This window comes from Macadamia integrifolia, chromosome 7 (genome assembly GCF_013358625.1).
Source record: "Macadamia integrifolia cultivar HAES 741 chromosome 7, SCU_Mint_v3, whole genome shotgun sequence".
Taxonomy (NCBI): Eukaryota; Viridiplantae; Streptophyta; class Magnoliopsida; order Proteales; family Proteaceae; genus Macadamia; species Macadamia integrifolia.
In genome coordinates, this window is record NC_056563.1 from 26,760,488 (window position 1) to 26,777,756 (window position 17,269).

Consider the following 17,269-nt stretch of genomic DNA (forward strand, 5'->3'; position numbering starts at 1 on the left):
CTTGCATGCTGTAAGATACGGAGTGAATCCAAGCAAAACCCTCATTGGAATATCGAATTTTCTCTCGAAAGAAAGGAATCTTGCCATATTCTTTGAGATATGACCAATATGGGAAACTCCCATAACGGAAACGGTCTTTATATTCACTCTCCTAATACAACTCTTACCATATTCAAACTCCTACCTACGATGGCAACTGCTAAATCGGGACTCTCCATGGGCAACCATCATCTACAGTTATAAGAACCCTAGTAAACCCTTTACAGAGGTCCAATCGTTTTCCATTTTTATTGGAACTACTTATTTTGAAGAATCTGACTTTGACATCGGAGAGTCTCCTATCGGATCAACTCGATGCTCACTTTTCTTGTGTCTGTTCTCCTTTGCAGGATCCAAAGACATGTGATGATGCTAATGTGCATATTCTTATGCATGTCTTCTCACATCCACCCGTATCTCACTCTCTCTCCTCATCAAAAACCCTTGTGGATGATTCGATTGCCTACCTTCTAATTGGTGGGAAACTACAACTTTCACATCGTATTGATCCTTCTTCATCTTTTTTTTTGAGCTGCCAAGCTGTATGGGGATGCACCCTAATATAGGAAGGGCAAAATCATGATTTTCCCACCCTGCTGAAATGAAATATTTTATAGATGCTCATGCATATTCTCGTTGACTCACCATAATAGTACAGAGGTCACACAGTCTAACAGTCACCCCTCTAGTAATTATGCCTTACGTTTATTCATCTAAGAAATAGTTGTCTGAACCTAAGGTGTACACTACGCCTCTTCACATTTTCAGAGAACCCTTTCCCAGTTCCGTATTCATTTATGGCCAACAAACCCAGCCCTTAAGTCAAAAACCAATGAATTTAATGTTTAGTGGTAAATATCAGAGTCATCAATTCCACCGCTTCTTCGTACACATCATTAACATAATAACAAAACAGAGTCCTCTAAAGTCCAAACTTTCAAACATGTGCTAAAGGATACAGTACCTGAGTACCACACCCACATTCTTCTTCCCTCTGCCATGTTAATTAATTTTCCCGACAAAGTCCAACATTAATGCCACGCCTCTCTTTGGGTCCAAAATCTCAGCACTTAATGTAGGGAATCTCCATCCCCTACTATAGCATTCAATGTCGCACATGTACCTTGTCTCAACCCTATTTATTATTTCCTTCATAATTTTTTATCTTCTTCCATTTTCCAAAGGCCTTTCTTTTTCTTTTTCTACTGTATCATCATAAGAAATTAAAGAAAAAAAAATGCATCTATTTATATGTGAGACCTGAGAAAGAACTAAAAAGAGAGAGGCAGTGTTCATATGTCAAGGGCATGAGAAAGCCAGTTGAGGAGAGAAAAAAAAAAAAAAAACTTGCATCACAGGACAAGTATTCGTTCTTAAGATACAATAAAGGGAAGGGTATAGAGGAAGAAAAGAAACTTCTTTCACTAACAAAATGGATTAAATTCAGAAAAATTCCTTTTAAATTAGTGGATATGTTTGGTTGGAAGAAAAATTAAAAGGAAAGGAAGTGATTCAATCCTAAAAAATGAAACTTTTGTATTTATTACTCAACATGGTTGTAGTTCTTGTCATATTTAGTAATGATAAATAGTTCTTCAAATGTAATTGTTATTCTAATTTTCAAACCCAAGGCATTTAGATGCAAAGTACAGTATAATACTAAATATGGAATGATTTAGAATTAGTGACATAACCATGATTTAGAGTTAGTGATATAATCATGTTGAGTAGTGTATACAAAAATTTCATTTTTAGGTTTGAAAACTTTAGTTCTTGTGGATGAGCTTCTATGGCAAGCAACTAGAAAAAAATTGGCTATTATCGGGGTAGCAGCCAATTCTTGCTGCCCTTAGTAGCAATTGATATAACCATATTGAGTGATGTATACAAAAGTTCCATTTTTTAGGATTGAATGCTTCATTTCATGTGGATGAGCTTCTAACCTAGTGGTAGGCAACTAGAAAAAAAAAAAACCTGTGGCTGCCAAGTTCTTGCTACTCCTAGTAGCAACTAGGGAAATGGAAACCCCTAGAGGGGACTTTACTCACGCACACTAAAGGGGAAGGGGGGGGGGAATGCATGTGACATGAGTCAATGCTTAAACCTTCCACACTCCTAACTCCTGCTCTATAAGTAGAGGCAGCAATCAGTGCGCTATGCATTGGATTCACCGATCCACCTATCCCTACCTTCTTGAAATATAGTAATAATAAGTTAATAGTTAATAATAAATGCGGCATAGTAGCTCCCTTGCTGACCCCTCATGGGTCCCTTGTCATGCCCTAGTGGGTTCTTATCTTGCCCCATTGTTGGTCTTGCATAACAAAAAGAAAAAAATTTATTTTCCTTTCCTTTAATTTTCATTGGAAATATAGCTATTGAAACTTGGATTTCACACGAGAAGATCAAATAATTTTTATGGTATGCACACCTCTCCTTTGGGAGGGCCCTTGCACACACACACACACACACACACACAAAAAGTAAATAAATAATATTGTCAAATGGCATCATATCTTCATTTAAATTAAAATGCATACATTATATGCATATTTTTCCTCTTTTACAGCTTAAATGAAAAATCAAAGTGAAAAGAAACAACAACGTAGGGAATCTCTATTTTCTCTTATAATTTATATCATATTGAGGAGTAATTTGGAGGGAAGAAGATAAGCCTAAAAATTCAAAAAGAGAGATACAGTGTAGAGGAGGACCAGGAGAAAGTACAGAGGGAGGAGCATGCGAGGGGTATTAAAGAAGGAATCTTTGTCTGTCTGCAAATAAAAAGCAGGCATCATTTATATAAATGTATACAGTTTCTATTCTTCACCAGGCGAACTCATATTTACTACCATCATTAAATCAGTGCCATCCACCCTTTTCCACATTTACTTTCCTCAACTAACTCTAAACCACCATAAGGGTCACTTTGAAAAGTATATTTCCGTTTACAGATTCAATAAATAAATAAATAAATAATATATTTTTCATTGTAGATGAAAAAGATTATACTGTTCCAAGAAATCTCAGTCAGACCGATTAAAAAAAAAATTATTCCATTTCCAGTGTAATATTATGTATATACAATCTCAAGAATTTTAAGAAAAAAGGGGAGAAAGAAAAGGAATCCTCCACCCAATATAGAATGTTTCCATGTTTTGGTGGGTCAACCGTCAACCCTAAGCCGGTTGGCCCAGTTTTACTTTACATAATGGAGGAGCATTCTTAATTTTTTGGCAGGAGGGCATCTCTCAGAATTCCTCCAACCGGTCCAATCTGACTCGGTTCATGTCCCTGCAGCTTGACACGATTAGCTGAAAAAAGCTTACAGATTCCAAACAACAACCATACTGCAATGTGAAAGTAAAAGATGAATAACCCATTAAAGGAAAAAAGAGAGGACGGAGATGAAGAAGAAGACATAAAGAGAGTGACACAAAAAGTAGCATAAGGTATGTATTTCAGGAAAATGCAAACCTTGGCTTGAGAGAAGTGGTTGCAAAGAGAGGAAAATGAAAGAGCACTAAGATATTGGCACGGCTCAATCAGAACTAGACCCAAGTAATGGTCTGAATGAACCGAGCCAACATCACAGTAACTATTTCAATACGATAACCAACTCAAGCATCTCCTTCTTTCGACCCTTCAAGAGCAACTAACCCAGCAAGAAAACTATCAGGGAGAGAGAGAGATAGATGAAACTCTCTTTAACAGAACAGCAAAGACCAGAGAGAAAGAGAGAGAAGTTTAGAAGGGGAGTGGTGGGAAGAGAGAAGAATGTCTTGGGTGAATTTAAGAAGGTTGAGGGTCTGGAAAGCATTTAAAACCCTCGACTACCAAACCAGAAAAACGGGCCAGAGCATTAATAGGAATGCACGACCCATAATATTCTCTCTCTCTCTCTCTCTCTATTTCTCTCTCCACTAGCAGGCCAGACCAGGAAGACGGGCAAAGACATTAATAAGGCGAGCTGACCCATAATATTCTCGCCTTCTCTCTCATACAAACAAAATCAGAAAGACAGGTGAGAGGCTACGAAACCAGAAAACCAGGCCACAACATAAATAAGGAACCTGCCATAATATTCCCTCTGTGCGCTCGCGTTAGAGAGAGAGAGAGAGAGAGAAGACGGAGTAACCATGTCCATCAGTCCATGCATGCAATCGTGAAGGAAATCCGTTTCATATCTTGTTAACGGAATGTCTCAAAAAAAAAGAACTCACAGGAACAAGTTTTTTTTTTTTGATAAAATTCACTGAGTATACCGGGCCTACTATACCCATCAGGTTGCATTAAGAGAGGATAATTTCGACTTCCTCAATATGGGTGAAAGAACAATTATGAACTAGACTCCGAATCTATGGTCACAGACTCACATTATTGGTAAAAAAAAACTTTTAACTTGGTCATATGTCAAATTTAAGGCTTTAATTCAATCGCATATTAGGATCTACCATCTAACATATGTCCATACAAATGCAACTCCTTCCCTTCACCCATGGTGAAAAAAGAATTTCTTCACCATGGCCATTAATACCATTTCGTGTCCAAGGAGAATAGTCTCAAACCCTAAACAATAGAGGGTGGAAGCTTGTGATGGGACTAGAGTACTCCATTATATGATCACATTATAAATGACGAGGAGATTCTTCGTCCACCACAATTGAAGAAAAACTTTCACTATTCATTAATACCCTCTAAGTTATCCAATACTTTGTTATACTAAGTGATCAACTTTGTTTGAGTAAGAACGTAAGGGAAAAAGATGACTCACATGACCCTTGCACCCGCTCAGACACCAATGAAAGGATACATAGGTCTACAAAAAAAAAAAAAAGGATACGTAGGAATATTCATACAATTTCAAGCTCATCTGATCCTATCGATAAATTAACATAGTAGAAATAGATGAACACCAACTTAGCCTAGGGGTGGCAGCTTCTGCTTGAAGAGTCAGCACCTAGGAGAGGAGGTCATCAAATCGAAACTTGTCATTTTCGGGTGTGTGTGGGTAAAGGTGTGTAAGAATAGGTGGCCCTTGGCCTTACTAGTGTCTGGTATGTTGAAGTATAGAAATAGAGGCCGGTCACTGGAGTCCTTACTAGTCAAATCAAAGTGCAGAGAGGGAGACAAGTCGGTTACTCAGGTAGCTTGAATAGGACTGGTGAGTGGTGAGTTGGTGACTGCCCGCCTTAAATTTTAAATCATTGCACTGCAATTAAATGCCCACCTAATATAAAATCTTTGAGCTAGGTGCCCTCCTTGCCTTATCGTGGTCAGTGGTGTGGACTATGGACAATTAAATAATGCTCGCTCAACCAAGCCTCTTCAATGCTTACATACATCACATGGAAATTCTCGGAGATTCGAACCATAATTTATACTCCCTCTAATAGATATTCAAAATCATTTCTAATCATGTTGCTACCATAGAAACAAATGTTTATGCATACATGATAGTAAACTAGTACTTTCGAAGGGTTGGCAACTCTTAGGAAAAAGATCCTCTCCATCGTTAAATCATTTATCTCCCACCTATTCAGAGATACGTGTCCAAGTCGCCCTAGCTATTGGATAAGTGAGGTAAATGCATGGATGTCTAAGCATTGGAGAGGAGCCGAATCCTTCCTACCAACCAAACCCTGTTTAACCTTTTTTGTTGCAAAAAAATCTACTCCCTAGTTCTTTCCCACAAAAGCTTATCTTCTCCATTAATTTAGTGCTATAGTTACAGAATTATGCAAAAGAAAAAAAATAGAGGAAGGACATTTTTTACTATTGAAGTAAATATATGAAGGGTAAATTTTAAAAATTAATTAAGTTACTAATATTAATGTAATGAACATGTTCTCCTTAAAAAGTGAGATTTTTCAAACTTGATGACCTTTGAGGGATGGATTGAGTATATATATTTATGTGTTTCGGCTTGCATTGGACTGTCAAAACCGGATTAGATTGAGCCCAAACAAGTTGGCCAGGATTGAGATTTCCCTATCCGAGGTTGGGGTGGGCATAGTTGATCACATTTTGGCTTATTTATATCTTATAGATTTTGAATGCAATTTCCACACACACACACACACACACACACACAGAGGGTGAATGGAGAATTCTTTGCCCATGGATTTCTATACCTTGGGATGAGTATTAAAAATAGTGGGGTGGATAATATCAACTTAATAAGATAGGAGAATTGAATAATAATGACCCTAGATGTACTCTACTCCTTAGGCAAAGGAAAACTTTCTCTATAAATCTTTGTAAGGTGGGGAAAAGAAGAAGAAGAAAAAATTATAGGTTTTTGTCCATTGTTGGGTCAATCTGGGTTGGATTGAGTCCAGACGTGGTGGGCTAGGTTGAGATATCCCAATCCAATGTCGGGCTGGATCTGGATCTGGATCGGGTTAAAAAGTCCATGTCCAACAAAGCGATCCATGGAAACGGAGCCTCTTCGTTCTCAATTTTTGGAACAGATGATGTTCGAAGAAGAAAGGCAGAGCTGCGTTCCAAGATCTTCGATGGAGACTCAGGTTATCGATCTCTGAGGCTCTGCCTAGCTAGTTCACCAGAGAACCTCCAGAAATTCAAGATCGAAGACCAATTATCGATACCATTACGGGGGAAGTAATCAGGTATATCATTCGAGAGCGTATGTTCAATCCTTTTATTTCGATGTTTCGTCGTTGCAGACTGTCGATTCTCCCACCCCTTTTTCCTTCTCTCCGTCCTCCCTTCTCCTCTCCTTCGTCTATGGCTGCTAGATACTTCTCCAAGGACCCGGAGTTTGACAACTCGTCGCTGACTCAGAGCACTACTGGGTCGTCCAAGGCTACTTTCCCAGAAGGCTGCGACTACGAGCATTGGTTCGTTCTTATGGAACCTCCCAAGGGATACCCACTTCGAGACGAAATCATCGATGTATACATCCAAACGCTCGCCATGGCCTTGGGGAGGTAAAACCCTAACTAAAATCTACAACTGGATTGAATTTCTGGGGCTGACGACATGGCCCTTACCCTCCAGCCCTAGCTAATGTTAGTCTTTTCATTCGGTTCATTTGTCATCAACAAGAGTCAAGGCTCCTATTTTTTGAATTTGGATTCATGAATCGGAGAATCGGAATCCTTGCTTGTTCTGTATGATGAGTTTCTACCAAAAAAATAAAAATAAAAATTTATGAGTTGATGCGCCGAGTCGAAATTAACGAATCTGTTCTACTGAGAAAACAGTCATTCACCTTTAACCATTTTTGCCTATACTTATCGTTTTTAGATTCCTTTTGATTTGTGTTATGCCCTGTTCATTTGTGGCAAATTTGAACTTATAAACGATTATCTTTAGGCTTGTAAAGGGGAAAAAAATCTAGAAAAAGTTTGGGACAAATTTCTTATAGCTCAGCCTGTAAAATTCCTATTGATTACAAGTACGTATTTTTTGTGAAGACATTGACTAACTCATTTTGTGAATGCAAAAAGGTGTTACATCTTCTTGCACAATCTTATTTTATACACAGTGATAGGCAACCTCTTCATGTTAATATCCTTTTGAGGGGCTTTGCCTAAGGTCTTTATATTTGTTATATCCATTCTTACTAAGATACTTAATCGCAATTTTAGCAGTGTGGAGGCAGCCAAGGAATCTATTTATTCAGTTTCTACAAAGTACTACTATGCCTTTGGGTGCAGAGTACCTGAGAAGCTAACTTGCAAGATCAGATGTATGATATCATTTTTCCAACATATTTCTCTCTTCTTTCCTTTCTTCCTTTACTGCATTGTGGTAATCCTTTCCGACTTAATTGTACTCCTGCAGCCCTACCAAATGTGAGATGGGTTCTACCTGATTCTTACCTAAACGCCAATGAGAATGATTATGGAGGTAAAGTTTCTGCTGTATTTTATAAAAAGTGGGGAAAAAATATTAGGTTGTACTTCTTATATTTATTGTTGCTCTTTCCTAGTGACACTTAAAAGTTGATTCTGTTGACATGATTTCAAAATTCTGAGCTTCAAGTTCAGAGGGATTTTCATATGAAACTGGTTGATAACCTTCACTCAGTCTCTTCTAATACTCATGCGTTCTCTTTTTAAGACTCATAATGTCTTTTAACATATGCATATTTATTTGACCTAAAATTAATTACATTTGCGTAGATGTCCCACAAACTTCTCGAGTTCCAGAATCTTCCATACAAAGACACTTCATTTTTTCATCATTCTGTTGTGTTTGATGCTGATAATGACATGTCTCGCTTCTATATATGCCTTTTATGGTTGGAAGTGAAAGAAAAAGCTAAGAGACAATATATATTTCTGTAAAATATAGTTGTATGGAGAGATTTGGGATAATATGTTGTCCCAATAATAGTTGTAAAGGTGCCTAAGTGACCCAAGGCATTGGAGGGGTGCTTGGGTGACAAGGCGCCCTAGGTGTGCAGTCGACAATTATATATAATATCGCAATGACGATTTTATATGCTTATATGCAACATAGAAGCCATATCAATGCAATATGATATAATTATGCTAGTAATGACCTAATATGAGAAAATCATCATGTAATAAATAAAGTATAGGATATTGATGTTCCCAGGTTGACACTGAGGGGGCTGAATTAGGGTCACCAAAAACTTTCTTCAAAGTTACCTGACACCATCGCTGATATATCTGCATTGATGGCAGTCCTGACATAGTTTCTCACAATCACCAAATGCACCACACTGCTAACTTTGATGCACTGATGCTTACTCCCAATCTTCACTGTCCACTTTTCACACGTTGCACAAACACCAACTGGCTGGGGCACCCCAATTTTACCAGTCTATAGTTCGTGTGCACCCTTTCTTCACAACCAACAGAATGGCTAGGCCTCCAAGGTATGCACACCATCCTGCACTCAAACGCTATACAATTGCATAAAGTAAACAAAATATAGGACAATGATTTACGTGAAACAAAATATAGGACAATGATTTACGTGGTTTGACAGTGTGTCTACTACCTCCACGGGATGAAACCCTAATCATGGTTCATATTATTATACACTACAATTTTTTTTACCACAATGGTCCAAGAGGTACAACTTCTGCTTCAACCGATACTATGGCAAAAGAAAATCAATGTGCCCTACTTAATAGTAATGATAAATAATCTAGAATTGAATAACAGATCCGTGTCTACTGGTTTCTTGAAAAGGAAATTTGGGAATCGGGTCAAGAATGATTAGTTCTCAATCATGCGTGTGGAGAATTCAAGAGATCATATTTCAACGTATTTAGATTGAGGGATGGGTGAGCCCTACATGAGTTGCATCACGAGATCTCCAGTGGAACAAGATATTCCTGGAGAGGATAAGAGGTTAATCCTTCCCAAAGATATGAGTTGGGCTCCAAGGTGCCTTGATGGATATGAAAACCAGATGATATGAGTCTCTTTAAATTGCCAATGATAGTTGATTTTAGGCCTAAAACTGAAAATCAAAGTTTCAATGCTTGGCATTGCCAATTCTCTCCCTTTCTGGTTTGCATATCAGATATCTACATGAGTCCCTGGTGACTATGCAATACTTGAGAGGTTTTCATTGCCAAAAGAGCTGGTGGCAAAGTTGAATTTAGTGGCATGAAGAGGTGGAATCTGGGGCCTCAACACTATCATAGACCTGGGTTGATAGAATTATCTGTGGAATCCAGATGTATACGTGTTAGAAAGAGTTCTTTGGCCATAGCTTCTATCTTCCAGGAGCTTTTGTTGCAGCGAAATTTTTTCAGAGTTTGAAGTGAAAATTTGCTACCTGGTGGCTGAAGCAATCTTCAACTACCTTAAATTACTTCAGGTTAAAATCATTTCTCAATGTGATTAGTAAGGTTCATATACTCCTGAGGCCTTACTTCTTTTTTAGCTTGATGTTCAACTATTGCTGTTTCTAAGGATTTGGCATAATGTTTTGAAAATTGAAATCCTCCTGGAAATATTGACTCATTCACAAGAATGAACTATAATAGCTCACATTGTGGGAAAACTGAAAAGAAATTTTTTGTATGTCAAACTTACAAACCTGTATGAGTTCCACCTTTCTGGCAGTCCCTTATTGCACCTTTTATGCAGTGGATGCTACCTTATTAAAGAAGCTCCTGTCTGATGAAAAGGGGTAGGGAAGTCTTCTTATTGTTGTATTAGGAGCGAAACAACTTGTTGGCTAGTTTAATACTAGTATTAGTTATCAAGGATTTCCTTAATCTCACCCTTTGTATTCTTTTGGTGGCATTAACGGCGCTATGTTCTTGAGCACTTATGGCAAAGGGGGTTCCTCACATGATTATTGTTTGTAATGATTCCATTCCGTAATTTATGTTCTTTCAAGGGTTTTGGCATTAAGTAGATGCTATTGGTGGTTTCAACATTGTTAAATGGCTACTAGTTTCACTGATCACATGACTCTTTAACTGTCCCATGTGTCATCCACTGATCTTATAGATACAATTAATAAAATAGTTCGATGCAGAATTAATTGATGCTGAAATTTCTTAACCAAAGCATTTCTCCACTGGTAAGTTGAATTCTAAAAAGTAGCTCTTATACATTGGGTTTCCCCAAGATCAGGACAAGAAGACGACTTCCCTACCTTTGAGATGGGTCACTCAGTATCAGTATTACAGATTGATCATTATTTATCTTCTTGCTGTGTTTTTCTAACTTAGTTTTTCACAGGAGAACCATTTGTTGATGGAAAGGCCGTCCCGTATGAAGAAAAGTACCATGCAGTCTGGCTTTGGGACCAAAATGAAGTCAGACATAAAAACCAAAAGCACTTCAGCAATGGTAGAAAGAAAGGAAAATAAAAAGGATGACTGTTAGACATGAAAAGATTCAGGTCCTTTAGAATTGGACAAATAAGAATTTCAAAGAGTTGACCAAATGACCAATTATGGCACTTGCAGAGATAAGGAACTGTCAAGATAAGGACAGGACGATGAGCAAAAGCCACCCTCCCTGGCCCTGCCCGTCTTGCATAAGCCACACATCCAGGATTGTTGTTTAACAGGTTAAGTTCCATCCATTGTGCTCAGTTGATGGTCTAAGATTTGCACTTAATACTTGCAGCTTTGTATCCTGAATTTTCATAATCGTCTTGCTCCATCACAGTCTGGACTGATATTTCCACATTATGAATAGCACCGCCAGAGACTGCATGTTCATCATGTGTTCTGTTCACCGGAGGCAGGGATAGCATCCTCTCCTTTGCTCATCAAACAGATTAGGTTTATGGTGTGGATACATACCGGTTACCTCAATAGATTAGTTGACTGCCAGTTCTGAAGCAGAGTCATCAGAACAGGATGCAGCTGTGGGGGATGAATTATTTTGTTAAAATGAGCAAAATTTCTGGAAATATACCAAGCTAGGAATTTCTTGGGCCCTGTTTGATTAGTAGAGAAGTGAAGGGGAAGGAATTGAAATAAAAATTTCACTGGAAGTGATGTGAACTGCAGTGAAATGAAAAGGAAAAAAAAAGAGAGAACTTTCCAATGCGATGTTTGTTTGGAAGTAAAGTGAAAAAAATGGATTTTATCTGACTTTACTCACTTCACTTCTAACCGATTGGATCTTTTGTGAGACTCATCTGTTTATGATACCTTTGCAGTTTTGTCATAAAGAGGTTATTTATGTGAGAAAACACAATAAAATTACCTGTTTTCAAGATACACATTCTAGTTAGCAAAAACTGTAAATTGTTTTTAACACAGTTCATAAGCTTAACTGAGTGATCCATTATTTTGAGTGGCAGGTTGATGTGATAATTTCTATTGTTTCATAGGTTGGTCTAGGTTTAGAGGGTGGACCTCAGTGTTGGTTCCTCCAGTGCAATCTAGTGGTTGTTCGAGTTGGAAAACAGCCTCTTTGCGAAGTGGGGATAAGATTGCATACATTATGACCCTCTCCAATCTCGTAGTGGTGGTAGTCTTGTGCACTTGGTAGGCCCTTTGATAAATGGGTCTAGCAGTCTAGGGTTGTATTTATGGTGCGTCATCCATCCTCTTACTTGGATTATATCTCTCCCTCGTCCAATATTTTGTAGAACTCGTATTAGATTCCCACCTCTAAGAGTGGATGCCGAATTTTAAAAATGTTTTTAAAATTTAAATCAATGTCAAAACACTATGTCATTTGTTTTTTTATCCATTCCATGAGGAAGTGGTTCTTCGTTTGGGAGCATGAGTGACATCAATGCTCCTATCTCTATCCTCCACACGTGGAGAGATGTCTTTTTACATGTAGGGGAGAGGGAGAGACATAGGAGTGTTGTCTAGGTTATATCTGAAGTTTTTTTCTCTTTAAAATTAGGGAAATTAATATTGAGGTTATTTTTCCTAATATATACTTAAAGACATTATGTCAACAAAAAAAAAAATGTTGGAGGAGTGATGACATGTCAAAATACGTATTAAAGATCTTTTCCATACGTAATAAAGATCTTATCTAAACATTGAAATATATAGACGAAATTTGGTGGTAAAATACTGAAATCTAGGAGAGTATTTTGAGAATTCAAAGAAATGTGAATTATTGTATTGCTTATTACCTGTTGCACCTAATTTCTTGAGGCCATTGCACGAGAGTTTACATCTCGGACTGACCTGGTCCTGTGTAAGCGGTATCACAATGATCCCAGGGACTAATCGGGTCAAAGATATGGATACAATTTTAGTTATCCTTACACAAATGTAAGGATCAAGAGAATCTGAATTTTTTTTTTTGATTGCCAAGTAGAAACCATTCTTGTTTCTAAAATATTACGTGAAATTGAGAGGTCCACAATCCACATAATTAGGATTACAGCTCATGCTCCAAAACCCTAATATCAAGGACAATAGTTGGAGGAGGATCAAAGATAAATTAGAAAAAAGGTTGCGGAATCCTCTCCTCATCCAGCCTCAGCAAAACCAACTTCCGCTACAAAACGTAGAGACCGTATAACAGTATCTCACCTCTGATTGAATAATAACCGTCCGATGAATGATGAAGGACCAAGTAAGACAAACAGAAATCCAGGGCAGAAGATAAAAACCAAGTTGGAATTTGAAAAAAAAAAATAAGGTAGAGACAAAAGAAGAGAGGATTTCTTTCCCTCTCTCTATCTCTCTCTCCTCTCAGCGAAAGCTGTGGCCGGGCCCCGGGGACCCTCGATACAGAGGACCTCTGTGGATGGTGTCTGTGTCAGAGAGACAGAGAGGGAGAGGGAGAGGGAGAGAAAGAGATAGAGATGGAAGCATATTAGAGAGAACCTTATTGGTTTCAGATTGCAGAGAAAAGTGGCATAGAGGAGAGTTTCCGACTTTCCGTGGCTGTTGTATTCGTGGTGTTTTCTGTGTGGATTTGATGGGTCATTGCGTCTCAAGGCAATCGAATTCGAAGAACAGAGAAAGGTGGAATAAGTCTGGGTCTGGAAGACATAGTTGCTGGGCAATGGCGAAGGAGCAACGATCTAGGTTTTATATCATGAGGAAATGCATCGTTATGCTACTTTGTTGGCATAAATACGGCAAGTACTGAGTCAACAGTTTCAAACTTTTTGTTTTTTGTTTTCTATAAAAATTATGGGGATTAGAGGTTGTATCTTCATGTATTTACACCCAATTTCTCTTAGTTAGAATTGAAATTCATTCAGGGAGTTCTTCTCTCTCACACACAAACAATAGGTGTGTTCAGAGAAAGATTGAAGATGGATATGCAGGTTGTGGCCTTGTATGCTTTATGGGCTTCTCTTTCTCTTAGTTTGAGGGTGGTTCTTTTTGTAAGCCATGGGACGTTTGTCTCTTTATTCTGTATCCTTTAAAGAAGGAAATGAAAACTCATGTTAGGTCAAGATTTTTCTATTTCCTCCCTTCTTTGTGTTTTTTCTCCGTTTCATTTTCTCTCATTATATACAAGCTCTGTGCGATATTCCTTCCCATGCTTCCATTGGCTTTGTTGGGAGACTTCATTCTATGTTGATAGCATGTTGATTCTTAAAACATGGAAAAAAATCGTCTGCAATTTCGATCTTGTACAATTCTGTGAAATATCACTTTCAGGGGGTGACACGTGTATTAATACCAATGCAATGATCCAGATCTGATCTAAATGACTCTTCACTGATTTAAAGTTTTATTAATTGTACCAAATCTGAACCATTGCATTTATATCAAGACACGTGTCACCCTTGAAGGTGGTATTTCATGAAATTATACGAGATTAAAATTACAGACGATTTCAACTCAAAAAACAAAGGTTTTTCAATTTGGAAGCCCTAGCGTGTTTATCTCTCTCCTCCATAAAAGAAGGGGCAGTTGTTGCGTTTTTTAATAGGGAGCAAAGGGACAGACATGATATGATACCATAGTATGACCAGCCAACGGGAACATGCATGTGTCTTAAGGAGCCCAGGTAACGATCGTGATCGATATTTATGAGTTTTGACTGTCGACCAAGCGCGACACACCACTATTCTACTAGTAATGATTGTGATTGACACTAACTCTCCTGACCACCTTCTCGTGATGATTAAAGACGATCAAACCAAATCCTCAACCTACTACGTCAAGTGTGACCAATCCCTCGCTACAAGTGGTCATCCCTTTATAAGCCAACCTCAAAATCAGAAATAACCTTCACCACACTAACTAGCAAAGGGCAACCCTCATATCAACCGTTCACTTGTCATACTGAGTCGTTATCCAATCATGAGATGGTGACACCTATAATCACTACTTGACTCAACCAATGCTAACAAACCTAAATATGTTAATGTTAGACGGTTGTTATTACTAAAGATAACCATAGTTTAATTAACCGTTATGATCATAATTAATAAACCTAAAAATAATTGTAGTTGAGTTAGTTGTTACGATCAATTTAATTGTTATGAGATCAGCCACATCAACTCAAACGGTGATCAATCCACTAATAAGCAAGAAAAGAGACCTATAGGCCAATGGGGGAATTCACGGATCAAGATATAAGGGGAGCTCCTCTTGAGATTTCCTTCTCTACATGTATACTGACTTAAGCATCGGAGGATCATTCTTTGAGCGGAAATCTACAGTAACATCAGCCATCGTCACCCACTTTACTTGTTCGAATCTAAGTTAAATATTGGGCGTCCATCGGTAGCGAGAAGTCAAGAACCAATAGTCCTCCCCAATTTTTCTATGATCTCTTGATCGAATAAATTTAGAGAAACTCTCTTCCTCTCTCGCTCATGTGTTGTAACATGCTTTTATTTCCTCTTCCAAAGAAAATTTGAAAATGTCCCCTATGATATGTTCAAAATTCTGATAAGGTATTTTTCAAACTATTACTTGAGGGATGTATACAAAATCGTAAAACACACATGCCTAATCCAAGCTCCTGAGTTCGAGTAATGACCTTCGCAGATGACCTGACCAATACTCTTAATTTAGAGGAGTATGTTATTCCATGTTTATAAATCTATTGGAAAATAATCTTTCAGATCATACACGATGACACATGTAACAAGGGGAATAGATTTTGCATACATGAACTGTAGATGGACTGAAGTTTGAAATGACAAACTCAAAACAGTGGGACTGAGCCATGTCATCGGTCACTCTTCTTAAAATTATAGAAGTCCTGTATGGTACAAATAGGATTCTTACACATCAAATTCTAAGATAAAACCACTCCATTTGCCTCTCTTGTAGTTGTTGCACTCGTTTATTAAGCCACATCGGGACACTTTAGACTTGTGTTCAATTGAATACAAAATATCGATGGAGAAATCCAAGAGAAAACTAGAGTTCGGATTGCATCTTAATTTATTAAAAATGGACAAGACATCTTCTTTATATATTGGAGAAGAAGAGACACTATCAAAAGGTGTATCCAAAAGACATGCCCCAAAACCATATATTTTTCCACGAGACATGCTAGAGGCAGGTGAATTTCCATACTCAAATCAAACCTAGTTAGTTCAGTTTTGATTCCTATTCAGTTCTGAAATTCGGTTCTTACATGGTTTAGTTCTGATTCACATACCCTTTTCATATACTATAATATAATATATAAGATAATATATCATAGTAGAGTATAGTAGTATTATGAAATATAATATTAATATTAGTATTATAATGTATTAATATATTGGGCAAGAGAATGCTGCCCGTAGGCACAAGTATACCATTGGGCGAGGCCAATGAGAGGATACGGGTGAGCATCTTCAGCACAAGGTATAGTCTTTTCATACTTGTTGTGTCTAGGCATAGACACACACTTGCTGGTAGCTAGCCTGATAGAATTCTTTCTTCTTAATATATATATAATATACTAATATACAATCAAATTTGATTATGTTTTGATTATGGAATGCGGTTCCTATGCTACATTTAGAACCAAATCGATTTTCAAATTGGATATTCAAATAGAACCAAATTTTATTCGGTTCAGTTTGGATTCTTTGATTCGGTTCCAATTTTGATTTGAATTTGACACCCATAGATGACATTGAAGCCATCAAGCTAGAGGTGGAAGTAAGAGATGAGGATGATGAGCTTGTGAGTCCAAGTTGCCTTCTGCAAAGGAGGGCATATGTATAGTTAGGGATCTCAAAGGATGTAGATACGCTCGTCTCAATTGTAAATTGTTTGGAGTTTGTGAATGTGTGTTTCTTGAGGCTGAGGCTTCTTTTTTAACTTTTATATTCACTTCTTGTTCTTTAATTTAATATAAAAATTTTCAAATTAAAAAAAAAAAATTGTATTTGATTGCAGGGGGGGGGGGGGGGGCTTGATTCCTTACCAACTCCACCTGCTTTGTCCATGGCGTATCCCCAGGCAATCTCCTTGCCGACCTTTTGTTTCTGTTTTCGTTTCTCTATCTTGCCTTCACAATTGAAGTGTTGTGAGCATAGAGTGATGGGGATGGGTGATGGGAGTGGAAAGCGAGGGCAAAGATAGGGCCATAGGGGTGGGTTACGTTGCAGAAGTGACCACAGAAGACATCAGAGGGTAAAATTGTGATTATAAATGAATAATTACATAAAAAAAGTGATTGTAAATGAATAAAGAACCTCAAATTGTCAGATATTCATATGGACAATCTCATAATGTTTATAGTACAAGTATGAATCATAAAAACAGATCACTACTCCTATGAGGGAACTACAACTATTAGTTTCTATTTATAATAAAATCCATAAAACCTTATTCTACTTTCATAATGGATTGGATTAGAAG

The 17,269-nt window shown here is 37.7% G+C and overlaps 1 protein-coding gene and 1 long non-coding RNA gene across 6 annotated transcripts; one reads left to right on the top strand and one right to left on the bottom strand.

The window, feature by feature from the left end:
- Positions 1–2,536: 2,536 nt before the first annotated feature.
- On the bottom strand, positions 2,537–3,779 carry LOC122083216. Its single transcript, XR_006141592.1, has 2 exons — positions 3,517–3,779; positions 2,537–3,333 (listed from the first exon to the last, which is right to left on the bottom strand). It is a non-coding gene; the product is annotated as an uncharacterized LOC122083216 (long non-coding RNA).
- A 2,644-nt stretch (positions 3,780–6,423) lies between these two features.
- LOC122085018 (multiple organellar RNA editing factor 7, mitochondrial) lies at positions 6,424–11,651 on the top strand. Of its 5 annotated transcripts, none has more exons than XR_006141991.1 (5): positions 6,453–6,992; positions 7,656–7,756; positions 7,852–7,917; positions 10,746–11,079; positions 11,181–11,651. XR_006141991.1 is itself a non-coding variant. In XM_042653448.1 (5 exons), exons 2-5 carry the CDS (start codon positions 6,913–6,915, stop codon positions 10,874–10,876), a joined length of 378 nt encoding a protein of 125 aa, XP_042509382.1. In that variant the 5' UTR covers positions 6,457–6,671; positions 6,801–6,912; the 3' UTR covers positions 10,877–11,651. The 5 variants fall into 5 exon arrangements, 4 of the variants coding, with proteins under 4 accessions (XP_042509380.1, XP_042509378.1, XP_042509379.1 ...); XM_042653448.1 differs by having other exon boundaries at positions 6,457–6,671; positions 6,801–6,992; positions 10,746–11,651; XM_042653446.1 differs by lacking the exon at positions 11,181–11,651 and having other exon boundaries at positions 6,424–6,992; positions 10,143–10,783.
- Positions 11,652–17,269: the final 5,618 nt, after the last annotated feature.